The 18,166-nt window shown below is 33.9% G+C and overlaps 1 protein-coding gene across 2 annotated transcripts in view; it reads right to left on the bottom strand.

Annotated features, from left to right (window-relative positions):
* The window catches only part of ADGRB3 (adhesion G protein-coupled receptor B3), a 765,428-nt gene that overhangs the window by 376,493 nt on the left and 370,769 nt on the right, over nucleotides 1–18,166 (bottom strand). For both annotated transcript variants that reach the window (XM_023230291.2, XM_023230292.1), the window contains 2 exons: nucleotides 16,833–16,901; nucleotides 12,357–12,465 (listed from right to left, as the gene is read on the bottom strand). In XM_023230291.2, coding sequence (XP_023086059.1) covers nucleotides 12,357–12,465; nucleotides 16,833–16,901 — 178 coding nt within the window. The remainder of the gene's footprint in view (nucleotides 1–12,356; nucleotides 12,466–16,832; nucleotides 16,902–18,166) is intronic.

Raw genomic sequence — 18,166 nt, forward strand, 5'->3', positions numbered from 1 at the left:
AGAAAGAAAGAAAGAAAGAAAGAAAGAAAGAAAGAAAGAAAGAAAGAAAGACTCAAACCCAAAATATTTGTGGCCAGGTCTACATGTTAACATGTAAGAAACCCTAGAATTCTTGAGCGAAAGAGACAGAGAGAGAAAAGAGAGAAGAGAAGAGAAGAGAAGAGAAGCGAAGAGAAGAGAAGAGAAGAGAAGAAAGAGAAGAGAAGAGAGGAGAGGAGAGGAGAAAGAAAAGAAAAGAAAAAAGAAAAGAAAATTCAAACTCAAAATGTTTGTGGCTAGGTCTATATGTTAACATGTAAGAAACTCTAGAATTCTCGAGAGAGAGAGAGAAGAGAAGAGAAGAGAAGAGAGAAAAAAAGAAAGACAAGACAAGAAAAGAAAAAAAAAGGAAAGAAAAGAAAAAGAAAATTCAAACCCAAAATGTTTGTGGCTATGTCTACATGTTTTGTTTTGTTTTATTTTGTTTTGTTTTAATATACTTTAAGTTCTGGGATACATGTGCAGAAAGAACATGCAGGTTTGTTACATAGGTATACATGTGCCATGGTGGTTTGCTGCACCCATCAACCTGTCATCTACATTAGGTATTTTTCCTAATGCTATCCCTCCCCAACCCCTGACCCCCCAGACAGGCCCTGGTGTGTGATGTTCCCCTCCGTGTCCATGTGTTCTCATTGTTGAACTGCCACTTATGAGTGAGAACATGCAGTGTCTGGTTTTCTGTTCTTGTTTTAGTTTGCTGAGAACGATGGTTTACAGCTTCATCCATGTCCCTGCAAAGGATATGAACTGACACTTTTTATGGCTGCATAGTATTCCATGGTATATATGTGCCACCTTTTCTTTGTCCAGCCTGTCATTGATGGGCATTTGGGTTGGTTCCAAGTCTTTGCTATTGGGAATAGTGCCGCAATAAACATACGTGTGCATGTGTCTTTATAGTAGAATGATTTATAATCCTTTGGGTATATATACCCAGTAATGGGATTGCTGGGTCAAATGGTATTTCTAGTTCTAGATTCTTGAGGAATCACCACACTGTCTTCCACAATGGTTGAACTAATTCACACTCCCACCAACAGTGTAAAGCATTCCTATTTCTCCACATCCTCTCCAGCATCTGTTGTTTCCTGACTTTTTAATGATCATCATTCTAACTGGCGTGAGATGGTATCTCACTGTGGTTTTGATTTGCATTTCTCCAATGACCAGTGATGATGAGCTTTTTTTTTACATATGTTTGTTGGCTTCATAAAGGTCTTCTTTTGAGAAGTGTCTGTTCATATCCTCCACCCACTTTTTGATGGAGTTGTGTGTTTTTTTTCTTGTAAATTTGTTTAAGTTCTACATGTTAACATGGAAGAAACTCGAGAATTCTTGGCCTGTATCCTTATTGGAAATCTTAATTATTGAAGTCATGTTTTTCTATTTGAGGACAGCTTTCACAATTCATGTCTAGTATAGCAAGATATACTATTCAAGCATACTCCTTCACCATCACTATTTCTGTTACAGTCATTTCAATCTTTGGTCCATAAGCTCTTTTCTCATACGTTGTACAGCTACAGCAGAAGTCAGCTTTTCCTCCACCTTTCCTATTCATGCTCCCAATGCTGCTGCACATTAATGTGCATTCTCTATATCATACATTTGCAACCTAATTCTGTGTGACCTCCTTAGGTTTCTTTAGACCATGAGTATTTTCTTAGTAAATAAAAAATTCAAAAGAAATTATGTGCCTTAGAATGAAAGGTTTGGCCCTCTATTTACGCCCTCTATCCTAAACAGTTGCTGGAAGGATGGAGACTGAAGGAGTAACAAGAAAATTCATATTTTCATGATCTAAGATATGGTATAAAAGATTTACAAAAGCTTAATTTGTGTAATTAGCCAGAAAAATAATTTCAAAATTTTTAACAAAGTAGATACATATGAAGAATATTAGCAGAAAAGAAAACAAATGGTCAGGAGTTATTTTACCTTGATGCAGAAATACAGAACAGATGAGTATGGTTTCCCTAGAGTCACATAATAAAAAAATTACACTGCAGTTCATGATATAACAGAAGCAGGTTACAGTGTAGTTGGCTGAGCCAGATAATGAAACAAATCTTTAACTTTGAATTACCAAGATGCAAAGGGGAAAAAAAAGCACCCACTCTGAATGGGAGGCAATGATGTAGGACAAATTATGTGGGTACCCCTCTCACCCAGGCTGAAAGGTTGTGAAGAGTAAATAGCATCATGAATATTTGTGAAAACATTAATTTGGGGCATGCTATGAAATATTAAGAATGCCATAACTTTTCTTAGAAAGCTTGAGGATTAACGGGGAAAAACAAATAAAAATACCTTTCTTTATATTGTACTCAAATGGTACTTGTGAAGGAAGTTCAGAAGTTTAAAGCTAGAAATTGGCATAATATATGATAATATAGAAAGTTTAGAGCATTTGGATTACTCAAAACAAAAAAGAGTATTAACAATGTTTTCAAGTTTCTCAGGGAAAATAAGCATTATTTAATAATGATACCATGAATAATTGTGTCTTTGAGCATGGCTGTATAAAGCAGATAAGATAAATTTAGAAATGTTATGTTACTATTTTTTTCACACCAGTTAACTTCTAAAAGAATGCAGGCCTACTAATAAATTGAAACATCATAACATGATCAGTGTTTTTGACATGAAGGTCCAGGGTTATAACTATGAGAGTAGTTCTATTACAAATAACATTTGTAAAGCTGTAGAGATGAGGATGTTTCACAAATATATTTCCAACTTAGATAACAGACTTCTATGGTATTCTTATTTTTAAGTTTTTATTAAAACAAAACAAAACAAAACAAAACAAAAAACAGCTTTCAAAAGAATGGAGCTGACTAGTTTCTTGCTGGACTTGGTTGAGATTTAAGAGTTCTATTCTAAAGGCTCCATGGTCTTCCAATTAAAAAAGAAACACAAACATGGTAGGGAAAGTAGGATTTATTTCATTTGTTAGCTGGCAACTCAATATGAGTTGCAAAGTCATTTTAATGAACAATTTCATTCTGGCTTTTGCCCAAGGATTTGTATGGTGGGATGATGACAGAATGCTGATGGCTTCTGAGGATAAAATTGCTCAGTCTCCTTGAGAACAGTAAAAATGAAATGGGCTTAAACCACAGGAGCAAGGATTTGGGTTGGAGTTAGGAAGGATAACATATTTTTAAAAAGCCAAAATAAAACTGCTTTGAATTCTAAACTTTACAGGCATTCAAATTGCTGCCAAAGTAAATTTTTGATATAAATCTGTCTTGCTTCTGTAGTTGGGTTCTTGGAGATGCAGTGGAGACATTTCCTTGAGGGCTCTCCTTCTTCCACACTCTATTTCTAACTATTAGCAAGCTCTTTCACATCAACAACTAACATATCTTCAGCATCAGACTCCTTTTCACTATTTCCACTGTCACTTGACCCAAACCTCTGCTCTCCCACCTGAGTAAGCACAGCACTGCCCTTACTATTTTCACTCAAGCGCCAAATAGTCTATTATAATATCTCCACTTCATAGTCAGAATGAGTCTTTTATACCTAAATCAGATAATAATCATGTGCCACATGATGTCTTGGTCACCTATGGACCCAATACGTGATGGTAGTCACATAAAATTATAATGCACCTGAAAAATGTCTGTTGCTTAGTATTTACTATGCTATACATTTTACCATTATTTTAGGGTGTACTCCTATTTAAGAAAAAAGTTAACTGTAGAACAGCTTCAGGCAAATCCCTCAGGAGGTATTCCGGAAGAAAATAGTGTTATCATAGGAGATGCCAGCTCCATGCATGTTATTTCCCCTGAGGACTTTCAGGTGGACATGATCTGAAGAGGAAGGCAGTGATATTGATGATCTTGACCCTGGGTAGGGCCTAGGCTAATGTGTGAATTCATGTCTTGGGTTTAACAAAAAAATCTAAAAATCTAAAATTTAAAAGTTAAAAATAGAAAAAAGTTTTATAGAATAAAGACATAAAGAAAGAAAATAATTTTACAGCGGTACAATATGTTTGTGCTTTAGGCGATGTATTATTACAAGAGTCCAAAAGTTAAAAAAACTAAAAGTTTATAAAGTAAAAGAGTTGCAGTTAGCTAAGGTTAATTTATTATTGGAAAATATGTATTTTTATAAATTTAGTGTAGCTTATGTGTACAGTGTTTATAAAGTCTACAGTAGTGAATAGTAATTTCCTAGTCACTCACTGACTCATGCAGAGCAACAGGGAGCTGTAGGCTCCATTAATTGTAAGTGCCCTATGCGGGTGTACCATTTTTAATATGTTATACCAAATTTGTACTACAGCTTATCTATGTTTAGGCACACAAATATTTACCCTTGTGTTACAGTTGCCTACAGTTGTATTCAATACAGTAACACGTTGTGTAGGTTTGTAGCCTGGGAGCAATAGGCTATCCCCTGTAGCCTAGACATGTAGTAGGCTCTACCATCTAGGTTTGTGGAAGTATATTCTATGATGTTCGCACAACAAAATAATCTAAGGACGCATTTCTTAGGCTGTATCCCCTTAGGTAAATGACAAATACTTGCTAAGCATTTTGTATTCCTTTCACACCTCAGACAAATACCTTTTAGTTTCACTTCTCACTCCTTTTCTGACTTCATTTCCTCCCACTGCTCCTCCCTCAGCTATTCCAGTACTAGTGGTTTTCCCCAGTTCCTCCAATATATGAAGCACGTGAGTGCATCATGGTCTTTGTATTCACTTACTGTTTCTTCTGTCTGGAGTGTTCTGCCCCTACATATCACTGCATCTCATGCTCTAAAGGTTCAGTACTATATTCAAACATCACTTTGAAAATGAAAGGCCCTCCCTGGTCATCCTCTTTGAAATGACACTGCTCTCTTGACTCATTAACTGCTCACTCTGTCGACTGCTTCATTCCACTTTGTAACAATTATAACCACTGGGCATGTTTGATGGCATTGGTTTGACACCTGTATCTCTACTACAAAACATAAATTCCATGAGAGCGAGAGGTTTGTCTAATTCGTTCACTGAGAAATCTTCTAGGACAAAACGTGGCACATATTTACTGAATGATTGTCTGAGACCTCTTAAAGCCAGTTAAATCCATGAATCATTACCAATCTATCACACTAGTACTAGGGAGCACCTTAGCCTGGGGTTCAGTTGTGTGCAAGAAAGCCTATCGCACACCTGGGCAGTTTGTCTTGTTTGCTCCTAACAGGGTCTGATATAGCCTTTCACAATGTCAACCTCCCCAGTGCTTCCACCCCAACCATGTGGAATTCGATGATCCTAGTAAATACCATGAGATAATTTCTATTAAATGAGAAGCAATCAAATAACTCTACGGCTGCATATCAAAGTTTAAAACTATGTTTGAACTGCTTGTTTTCTCAGGAAACCAGTATGTTAGCACAATAAAGAAACAGATATTTTTAGTTGTACTTTTTTTCCTGACCTACAGAAAAACACCCACTAGCTTCAGGTGTTTAGCAAGGGTGGTAAAGAGCCAGAAGACAGAGATAGAACTTAACACATTTAGACTCAAATCTAGCTGACTGAACCAACATCAGGTGCTACAAATAAAAATACCAAAAAAAAAAAAAAAAAAAAAAAAAAAAAAGTTAAATTGTGTATTTTTCAGGCATGGTGTCCACAGACTACAAATGTCACATTTTTATAGAAAGCTAGTCAAACAAGAGATGGGGATGTGTGAATCACGAAACTAAGCAGCGACACAAAGGAAAATAAGCCTAGAAAGAAAAACAACTATATTTTAGAATAATATTGTCAGACTGAGAGTTAGTTTCTCTATTAAAGAACAAGATTTTCTACCAAAGGAATGATTAAGTTTGCCAGTGAATATAAGAAAGAACACAGGTTTGGTGTTGATGGAAAGGCATTGCACAGAGAAAGGAGATGTCAACATTGTATCACACTATTTTTCAGGTTGAATTTGGATTCAATTTCAGAAAATATCAACTATGAATTTTCATCCTGACAAACCTAATATTTAATATCTTCTAAACCAACAAGACACAGGAATATTTACCTTTTCAAAGAAAAATATCTTACTATAATGCTTTCAAGGCACTAGCCTTATTAGATTTCTGGATAACTAAATTGATACATTTTAGATTCTTGTATCTGTTAGGGCTTATATATCAGAAGAACTTTTGAAATTCCTTACAAATAATAATTATAGCATTCTGTATTTGAAGATCTTATTTAGCCTAAAAGCATTCCTTTCTTATTTGATATTCTCAGCATCAAGTAATTCCTAAGGAACAGTTGTGAAATAGCTGTTAAGTGGGTGTGGCAACATTCATCTGTCTAAAGTAAATTCATAAAGATTACTGTATCAAAATGTTAAGGGTGTAATGCATTGAAACCATATAAACAGCTTGAAAATTTAGGTCCTGTTCACTGTGTTTGCACTGTTCCTTAATAATTTTCATGTTATAGAATTGATAATTCCATAATATTTATCTTAATTCTTAAGACACTGAACTTTATTAGCAATTTATATTAAGTATAGCAATCAATTTGAAACATTGTCTCCATTTTATTAATTATAGGACACTGATTTTATTCTGTATTGTTCTGGAACTCCTTATACCTACTACCTCTGACACCAACTTTGATTCTTTGTTTTTAATGTAGATATCACCTTACGTCTCTTCTATCTTGTTATTGTATTGATAATTGAAAAAAACTTTTATGGCTTCAACTATCACTTTTATGCAGTTGATCACGAAATGTGTATTTATAGATTTGACTCCTCTAATAAAATCCAAGTTCTCATTTTATTTTTTTCACTTGGGGGCTATTACTTGTCTAAATATTAATATGTCAAAAATACTCACAAATGGGTGTTGAATAAACTTAATCTCAATCTCTCCATTCTCTCTCACACCCCAGTCAGTTATGGAATCCTATCAATTCTAGCCTCAGACAGAGTCTCAAATTCATACCCACACGTCAGTTCCTATTCTTACCACCAGCAATTCCTGTCTTCATTGTCTTCCGCATGAATTACTATTAAAAGCCTTCTCTCTACATTTGGACTCACTATGTTGATGGTGCTTCCCAATTTCAATCAATTGCATTTTCTCATCTTACACATGTTCTCCCAAAGCACAACTCTTACCAGGTAAAGATTCAGTGACTGCCTATTATCTTTAGAATTCAGAACCATGTATCAACCTGCCTTTCCAATTTTATTTTACTTCCTTCACTTCTATACATATGTGCTTTTATTAATATAGACCACTTTTCCCCCAAGCACAATTTCAACTTTGACATCTCTATATCATCTTTGCTAATAGAATGTTCTGGACTGTAACCATCTATTTGCTACTTGCTCTTCTTTATGTTGACTTATCAACAATTCAGTCATTCTTCAAAGTCTACATTAAATGCTTCCTTCTCTAAGAAGTTTTTCTTTATCCTTACACAGAACAACATCTCCGGGAATAAAGCACTAACATTTGGCTTATATGACACATAACAAAATGTATTTGATGTTTATTTATTGATGTAATTCTTTTCTGTCTACAACTAGACTGCGATTTTCTTGCAGGCTAGAAGATGAGTCATTTATTTTAATGACCTGAATCACTTAGCAAAGGCTTTGCTTATAGTAAGAGAAAAATTCTTTTTGTTTTTACTTGAACGTAGTCAATGGGTGAGTAACATTGACACATCACTGATCTTCCTTGAATTCAGTTCAGTAAATGCAATTCTAGTTCTAGGTTCTAACTAACACAATTTCCAAAGAATAGGATATTCTTATCAATAAAAGCAAATGTAACATGCTACATGAAGCTATTGTGAAAAATATAAAAAAAAAAAAAAACTGAAAATGTAACAAAAACTATAAATCATCACTGTAACTTTGGACAAATCGTTAGAACAATATAGTCCCATTCTGTTGCCTTGTCATTCTAATCATGTCAGATCTCATACACTCCATTTTGTATTTGGAACTGCAAACAGCTGGACCTCAAAATAATGTACTTTTATCCTTTTCAGGGCTTCACGTTATTTGTTTTATGCTATTATCTCAAAAGAAATCCAAATACTTTCAAGCCATGAGTTTAAATTTATCATTTGAGTATATTTTATACTGTATTTAATGTAAAAATGTTAAGGGAATGAACAGTATCAAGAAAGAGAGTGGTTAGCAAAGCACAGAGGATGTGAAGGATGAAAAATGGGAGGAGATTTATTCGGCAATTAGAGTTTCCTTTCAAATAGGAGTTTCAGGAAAATAATAAGATAAATAGGACTGCAAGGTACTTAAGGAAAAATGTTTAGAGGAAAAGTATAGAAAGTAAGTTGAAGTAAATCTTCAAATAATATTTTCATTGAAAAATAACTTCCTGTCTTGTTGAAAAAGTAACCTTTTAAAAATATCTCGTATTAAATAATATAAAGATACGGCCCTCCAGACCTAATTGATACTAATACATTTTTTAAATTATTGATATATTGAAAAAGTCACATGCTTTTCCTAAAACAAAAACCACTTACCTATGCAGACAGTTGAGATATTTCAAATATAATTTTTTTAAAAAGAGGCATATTGAAAATAGAAATCTTTCATAGACATTCATTTATTCATTTATACAGTAATTATATAAACTATTTAGTAGAGCATTTAGTCTTTAGTAAATTTTCATTAACTCATGTATTACAACTTTCATGTGTCTATTTTAAATGTCATATATGTATTTAAAAATGAAAACTAAATATTCTATTGAAGCTTGATTATTTTATAAATTCATTGGTTTGAAATCCTTATTTGTAGACTATTTTCTTCCAAACCTCTGTTAAACGTTTTGAGATCATAAATCTTTTAAGAAACAGATCAAAGCTATGAACATGCTCCCTACAAAAATGTACATGCATGCATATATATCAAAATGTTCATAGAATTTTTTATCATATAAGAGCACTTCACTTATCAAAAGCTGATACAGATGGGGACATTTTTCAGAAAAAAAAGAAGCTTTGAACTTTTTCATTTGAACTATTTTTGAAGAAAGTCTTTCTAAAATGTGTCACTCCTTTTTCTGAGATTTTAATCAGATTCTAGGAACTTTTATCTTGATGAATTAAGGCCATGCTTTTAAATATGAATTATTGTCCTAAGTCTTAGAACTAATGCTCTCAAACGTGAGACATGAGTTGTCATTTCTTTAGGAAATGACAGTAAGGAAAAAGTACTTCTTTGTTATTATTGTTCCAGCATTTCATCTATTCTATTTGCTATATATGTGCCTCTAATAGCACTGCTTCTGCTTCAAACTCATTCTATTTAATCCAGTAACTAGAAAACAGAAATGCTAAAACTATATTTAAAGTTTAAATAAAATAATCTATTGGTTCTGAGAGTCTTTTATTAAATTGCATGGTCTTTTTGGCATTTATATTGGACTGTTCAACTCTTTCTTCCTTCAGGAGTTTACTATCTATAGTCCAGAAAAGTGAGGTAGCTATACATATAGACTTTATGAAAAAATAATTTATAATCTCTCTAAAATATATTATGATTTTTGAAGTTCTTTAATCTTAATCCAACACATTCTAAAGAAAATGGCCATAAGGAACAAACTTTCTTAGTTACTTAGTCTCTATTCATTTCTCACATGCTGTGTACATGCCTGTGTTCCTGCATACATGTCTGCTCAGTATAATGAGCAGACTGTTGGATAATTAATCTTTGGACTTAGAATGTAAGACAGAATGAGGGCCAACTCACATGTTTCACAACTTTCTGCTGTAAAATAGTCTCTATTCATGTCCATGCTCAAAAACATTGGAAATATCAGACAAAACATTATAGTGTTTTACATATATAGTATCAAATTGGATAACATAAAAAGTATTAATAGTAAGAGATCATTATTCATATTACTTAATTTGATACTAGTGTATGCAATTTGGAAAACTCCTGAATACTATGGAGCATAACCCTCAGTTCTAGTCACCAAACTACAGTCTCAGTCAGTCCCTGAGCTAACATTTGAGGAAATCAACAATAAATAAGATGTCTTTTGGGTAGTCAGTACAAATAATGTTTATAATTTTTACTCACAGAATATAACTTTTAATATGGATAAGTGTTGCTATATAAACAATCAGAAGGCAGAACAATCACACTATCCTCAGGCAAGATGGACAACGATATAGGACGATATTGACTTTATTTGCAGCATTCGATTGCTTTGAGTTATGCTTAATATACCTCTTAAAGTTTAATCACATTTAAGGGAAGAAGGCAAATCTAGATAACATAATCTTATTGTGAAAAAAATACACAATATTTTCAAATATACAAACTTCGTAAGTCAAAGAAAAGTAAAGATGAATAAATGATTGCAATTTATGGACATTTGTGAAATTTTTATAGCAAGTAATACTAGTGCTATAGAGAATGTGATATGCTGTGATTCTGAAACATAAATCCAAATTTAAGTTTAAATCCAATTTAAGTTTGCTAGACTCTCTGATTGGCTTTTTTATAGTTTTTTTTTCTAAACACATTCTGCACAAATGCCATGTATTGATCTGATCATCCTTTTAATTAGCAATACCTTTTAGAATTAGGCGTTAACATTTACAAAAAGAAGAAGAAAACAATAGTTCTTTGTTTTTCTATCTCATTTTAACTCATAAATTACTTTACCAATTGTCCAATCTGCCCCAAGATCCTTCATAACTCATTTCCTTCCCTTGGGAAAGTGGTTCTGACTTGGGTGACTAGCATCCCTGGAATCCTGCTAGGTTCCTTCCATGTGCCTTAAAACTCATAGCTGTGATTTCTAAACCTTTTCCACAGACATGATATACCTTTCCAACAAACCTTCTTTCCTTTATCTGCCCAGTCACTTTTATAATGGACATTTAATTGAGGATTTCTCTGATTTCTGAATTCATCTTTCAACAAAGATACCATCTTTGGTCTCTTTTTACTCTAATTGTCCATAAGAAGGGACAGCTTCCTCCATTACTGAACTGGCACAAGCTGCTGGACACCCACTCTGGAGAAAAGTGTGGGCCCTCCAACAGGCTCAGAAGATACATTAAGATGTTAAACTCACTGATGAGGCCTGTGCTGGATGAAGAGGATATATGGGCTCCAAAACGTCTCCAGACTTTTGAAGTGTCCATTACATAGACTTTCCTCAAATGAAGAATATTATCAGTAGTTAACTGTAACCTATTGTAATCTGAGGTTACCCTGGTAGAAGATATCCCAGGATAAAATGAGTCCCTGTAGGACTTAGGTACCTTCAGAAGAAATTAAGTATAAAATGAACCACCAAAAGCCTTAATCATAAAAAAAAAAAAAATTACGTTCTCTACCAGTTGAACTTCCCTAGCTAATTGTCCCACCAAAGTCGGTCTCTTCCTAATCCAGAAACTAAAGCATAACTATCTGTGAATACGAATATAGGCCAACATACGTTTATTTAAACACATTACTATCTATAGTTCAGTGGTTTTTATGTTAAGAGTATTAAAGTATGACAAATGAAAGAAAATAATTCTGAATCACAGTAACATTATCAGAAGAAGCTTTAAAGAAATGAGAAAGCTGTAAGCCTATGTCAGTTCAATGTGTATCATTAAGAAGACTATTTCCTTGTGCTTGTTAATTTTTAACCACAAAGAGAAATGTGTCATTTGGTTAATACAATGGTTGTTGCATTACAGAATCCACTGCAGAGGGACCTGAGAGATCCACTGTGTACTGGAAGATATTCAGAAAAACTGCAGTGGCAGCAGTTGCACCATCATCTTAACCCTGGAAGGTATTCTTAATGTTCCACCACACACAGATTCAGTACCTGCCTGGGACAACCAGTGAGAAAGTAACTCGGCATCCTCAAGAACAATGTATGGAGGAGCGTAAAGACTAACATGTTGTTTTCAAAATTACTAGTGTGTATACACACACATACACATTCATAACTAGATTGGATAGCAATGAGCATTTGGCAGAATGAAAAAATACATATTATCCTACATATACACGTGAAGACACACACAAATAGGCCTACAAGCAGTCATACAAATGCATGAAGATAAATACAAATATATGTGTGTGTGTCTATATATATATATATATATAGACACACACACAATGCAATGTGTTTAGGCTCATCTAAAAGTCAGACACCAAGTATTGGAAATATATTTGCTCACATGTACTTAAACATATGAATAATGACTATTGTACTTGGAAACGTATGGTGCAGATACTTGCAAATTTTTTTATTTCAGAAAGTTTTTTGGGGAAAATCCTATTTCTTACCTACATTTCCAGTCATTAAGTATGAATTCTGAAAGTCCATCATCCCCATTCCAACAATGTGTATAAAATCTTCAATCACCTGCATTAACTCTATTGACCCTGGATAAACCTAGAAAAAATAAGCAAAGGTTACATGGAATAAAAAATCGATACATACGATGGCATATATAACTGAAATTTTTTAAACCTACATGAAATCACAAATGAGCTTTGTTTGACTTCAAAAAAAATCTACAGCTGCCTATAGCTGTATTTTTTAAATTAAGAGTTGAGAATGACATGAGATGTCACATAAGAGGAACTTTGGAAGTAATATGATGTAGTGATTAATCCCTCATAAATCTAAGGAAATTCAAAATATCTAACAGACTGTCTCCTCAGAAAATACATGACTTTTCTTTTGGTGAACTCTTTCCATCATTTAAATATAACAAAAACATAGAACACTGAAATTGGGCTCTTTACATGTTTAACGTGGCAACTACATGAGGAACACAAGAGGAAAAACAGTTAATATTGCCACCATGAAGATATTTACAAACTATTAAGTTATTGCATAATAATAAATATCTTGAGAGAAACATTTATTGTTTAATAATTATAATGTCCACTGTAAGAATAATGGTAATAATTTTAATATTACAATAATATTAATAGCTCTAGTAAATGTGCTTTACATGAACAAATACAAAACACAACTGTGGGATTATTATTCATATTTTAGGAAAGAAGAAGAAAGACCTCAAGAAGGTTAAACAGCATACCTAAGGCTATATTGTATCTTTAATAGTGGCTGAGCAATACCTACCTACCTAACTGTCCATCTATGCATCTATCCATTTATCCACCTACCTACCTATCTACTTACCTACCTACAGGACCATCTGCCTCCATGGCCCATGTGTTTCTTTCAACATCATGGCACCTCACACAGTACAAATGGACGAATGTTTTTTTTATTTGACAACCATGATTGTGGCAATAGTTCATAGTGTTTGGAACATAAACGCTATTGAAAATATCACATGAATTTTCATGTGTATAACCCATAAAGCTTATAAAGTCAGCCTGCATTATATAACCACTTTAGAGCAGAAAATCTTTTGAAGTCAAGTTAATTTCTTGTGTCCATTCAGCACCATTGCATTTTCTAGCCATGAAAATTAAGTGGATTGGAGAGTTCTAGCTGCTTTGCAATCGCAAAGACTAGTGCAGAAGACGAAAAGGCATTCTGAATAGCAGAAAAGCATATAGTCAGAGCTGAAAGCGACAGTGGGCATATGTGTATTTCAAAGGGGCTTGCGGTTGTGCCTGTCTAAAAATCAGACAGTATCCACAGTATATTTACTCACATATACTTGAAGACATGAATGACGGATATTAACTTAGCCATGTATAGCTGAGATAGTTCCAATTTTTAATTTTAGAAAGATTTGGGGGATAAAACCTATCGCTTAGCTTCACTTTCAGTCATTAAACACAAATTTCGAAAGTCCATCATCCCACTTCCAAGAATGTGCCTAAGATTTTTGTTATCACCAAGGCTTCCTGCTACTGCTGTATTTTCTCCTTATCTTTGTATAGGTGTGTATGTATATGAGAATGTGTAGTGGAAGGATGAATATAAATTTAAAAAAGAGGCTTATTTTTTTCTGTTGAAAATATGGGAAGAAGCTCTCCCTCCCTCAACCCCGCTCTCTTCTCCCTTTTCTTAGAGCATTTACTTTTGGAAATCTAGTAATTGTAAGCACTTTTTCTCTTTGAAATGCATATCAATTTATTTAAAAGCTAGTCTCCTACAGCTTAAAGATCCAGAAATATCTCTCTTTGAAAGGTAAATATACAGAAAGATAGTGCCCTTCTTTCTCAGTTTCTGTGAAAGGTAGAAGCCTAACTTCAGAGGCCTCTTGAATTTTGCTTCAAGTGGTAAAATTGCTTCCAGTCATAAAGCTATAAGGAGGTTATTTTTTTCTTTGAATAAGGCCAATTAAGTAACAAGATGGTCACCGCCAATTACCAAGTGAATTTAGGATGAACTATGTGTGACAAAGGGTGCTCTTAAGTCCTCTTCAGAACTAGTTACTGTTTACCTTGAGGACACTGCTAGGCTGTGTAACAGGGTCTTTGTAATCTCAGCGGATTGCCTATGATACACATTACATTCTGGTTTACTACTTACTCAATAATGAATGTGTTTTCTTTCTCTTCTGCCTTGGTGGAGAGGTTTTTTAGGTTGACTAAAAGATTCTGTTTATAATTATATTTCTCCAAGTGTAGTCAAATGTTATAGAGCAGGTTATAAAAGGTTGCCAAACTTTTTCTGTTTGCATATAGTAAATATTTTAGGCTTTGCAGGACATGAAGTCTCTGTTGTAAACTCAACTCTTTCCTTGTACCAAAACAGCCATATATAGGTTATATATAAATGAATGAGTGTGGCTATATTCCAAAATATGATTAACAAAATAAGCCTCAAGCTGGATTTGGCTCACTGGCTGCAGTTTGCTCACTCTTGCTCTAGAGACATATGAATTTTCAATGTAATAAAGAAATATCAAACATAATACATGACTAAAATGACTTGTCTTGACTAAACTGGACTTGTCAACTCCAGCCGTATGGGTAGAGTGTAAAGCAGTGCTATATAGAAAGTAGTTTCTTTGTTTCTGTTTTTGTTTTTTTACTTTAGTATACTACGTTTTTAGTAGAATGATTTACCTAAACATAGTTTTATCCTTCGTAACTGGAACCGATGGGTAACAAATTCCAAAATGACCATTCAAAAGAGTAAATTTTGTTTGCAAAAAAATTCCGAGGTCAATAGTCACCATTTTACTCAGCTCATTTTCCAAATGTACACAGAGTTCTGTTTTATATTTACTTTTGTTAAGGCTATTACTCAAAAATAAGGAGAGCCACAAGGATTATCTTTGATAGATTTTAAACAGTACCTATTTCCACAAAGTTCACCCTTTGTGCCACAAACTCAATAGATCCATTCACCACCTGGCTGCATTTATGACATCACCTTTTAGTAAAAGCTACAGAACAGGGTTGTTTTTGTTTTTTCAGTTTCAAATCGTTATTTCAAAAACAGTATTAAGGATCATTATTATTGGAAAAAATACTTTAAATATAAGAATATAGCTAACTCAAAATCTCAAGGAAATAGATGGTTTATGAATTCAAGATTTTTCATTGACAAGAAGTTCTGCCACCATTCATTATTTGTTAAAGTTAGGACCTCACAGTAAATAACAGCATCTGATGAATTGCACTCTTGTTTTAAATAGGATATTATATATTTCTTCTAAATATATCCATAATTAATAGTCTCTAGCATTCTAGAAAGATGTACTTAGCCTCTGCAGCTGTATTCTAAGGAAAGACACCATCTTCTTACAGTGAGTGAATGAGGCTGTCCTCTAGAAGAAAGTCAAGGACAAATATGTAACTCGAATTGGTAGAAAAAAATAGATTTAAAGTATTAAAATAAGGGTTTTTTTTTTTTTCTGGCTATGTCCAGATGCATGAAATTTATACCTAATATATATTCGTATATTATATTAGGTATAAATACCTCCATGAGGTAGACCCACACTGGACTATTTTTAGAGCTCCTGTCATAATAGGATAAAGGGCATACTCTACTCCTGAAGACCCAGAATATGATTATAAAGGGAAAACCTGAACCTCAGTAAATGTTCATTCTTTTTTTTTCAAGATTACCTTATTTTTAACAAGAGTCAAGTAGAAAAACTAAAGAAGTTTGACAACCAGTTAAATTACATTTACATAGAATTTTTAGAACCATATTTTTTCCCTCTTTCTAGACCTCTTTCTAGACTTCTAACCCACTTTTCCTGTAATTCGGAGGAAAAAAAAATTAGTCACTGTATATCAGTTAGAATACCACAAATGGTATTGCAAAGTATTTATAAACAATACCTAAACCAATAAGGCCACTTGCTACACTGATAAAGCATAGCAGGAAGATTTTAAAAAATCATAACATAATTTTTGGTGAGGCCTGATTTTAACAGTTCTTGGCTTTGAATAAAAATTAATCGCTCTCTCCATGATCCATATTAAATGCAACATTGTAGTAAATGCAAATGGTTTTACTAGTCAAAGCTCGATACTCTCATTTGAAATATGTACTTTTAGATGTGCTGCTTTTCCCATGGTCTACAGACAAAAAAGGAACTTATTGGTTAGGCATATAATTATTACATATTAAATCATTAAAGTTTTAAGTTGCTTAAACTTGCTCAGCTTTTTTTCACATGTATAGACATTAGTTCCAGACTGATAAGGTAAAGATCATTTGTTTCCTCAAAAATTACTAGGATATAACCTAGACTGACTTAAAAATATCGTGTTTTCCTGAAATAGCAAGCCATTAATTTAGTCACATATTGTATACACTTCGTTTCGCCAACTTCATTTTAAGTTCTGAAATAACCCCAACCTTACCTGTTGTGCATCTTCCCATTTTTCCTTGTTTTCTTCATCTAGAAGGTTGCTAACTATTTGAAAGAAGTTCTGTAAATTAAATTAGATAAAAGATTTAATATTACATGAGAGAATTATACTTTCTAATAACATCCATTTGGGTTGACTACATGGTAAAGGTATAAGAACTTTGTAATATTGCTTTATGACCCTAACACAGTATTCTAGAAGATCTCTGAGGATCCTTTTTCAGCACCATAATTCCAGAATTTTCATATACCTTCATTTCTTTGTACTCTCAGAGGAGGTCAGTATAGGGAAAACACTTTCACTCACAATTATTCGTTCCATTATGGTTTCTATATTCCACTCTGTAATGTCATTGTGTAATTATTCCATACAAGTAAGTTTGATCCTGTCTGTAATGAAAGTCATCTGTGACCAGGCATGGTGGCTCACGCCTGTAATCTCAGCACTTTGGGAGACCGAGGTGGGCGGATCACGAAGTCAGGAGATCGAGACCATCCTGGCTAACACAGTGAAACCCCGTCTCTATTAAAAATCCAAAATAAACAAACAAATAAATAAATAAGTTAGCTGGGTGTGGTGGTGGGCGCCTCTAGTCCCAGCCACTCGGGAGGCTGAGGCAGGTGAATGGTGTGAACCTAGGAGGTGGAGCTTGTGGTGAGCCAAGATTGCGCCACTGGACTCCAGCCCGGGCTATAGAGCGAGATTCCGTCTCAAAAAAAAAAAAAAAAGAAAAGAAAGAAAGTAGTCTGTATTTGTTTCATTACAAGATGTCCTGTTAATTGTGAGTCATGGTTGTTACTTGCAATGTTGTTTCAAAGAACACCCTAGTAAAAGTATAGGCAAAGTGGAGGAAAGACAAGCTCCCTCAGTTGAAATCTTGACTCTGCCCTTCCTGCTCATTGTACTTTTACAACTACCAATTGCAATTATTAAATGAAATTTTCTAAGCTCCTGGCATTTCACATATGCTAAGAGCACAATAAATCTTAGCTATTTTCAAATTATTACTCTACTCCTCTGCCTTTTGCCAGCAAGCCAACATGGGAGAATGAATAGACATGTAACATCCTTGCCATTATTCTTGTCTGTAACTGTTGAAGACTTATAGGCTTTATCTTCACCTAGCAGTACCCAGTGATTTTTGGTTTTTCCCTTTCCTTGCAGGAAGGTCATTTTGATGTTCATATTCCATTCATACTGACAGAGAGCCGGGCTCTGTTCAGTTCTGTTTTGCAAGTGCGCATTTCACACGTGAAGGGTTTTTACCAGAGAGAGACTTTTCTGTCCTTTCACACTACACTGTGCCATCAAGACACAGGAACTAG

Source organism: Piliocolobus tephrosceles, chromosome 5 (genome assembly GCF_002776525.5).
Source record: "Piliocolobus tephrosceles isolate RC106 chromosome 5, ASM277652v3, whole genome shotgun sequence".
Lineage (NCBI taxonomy): Eukaryota > Metazoa > Chordata > Mammalia > Primates > Cercopithecidae > Piliocolobus > Piliocolobus tephrosceles.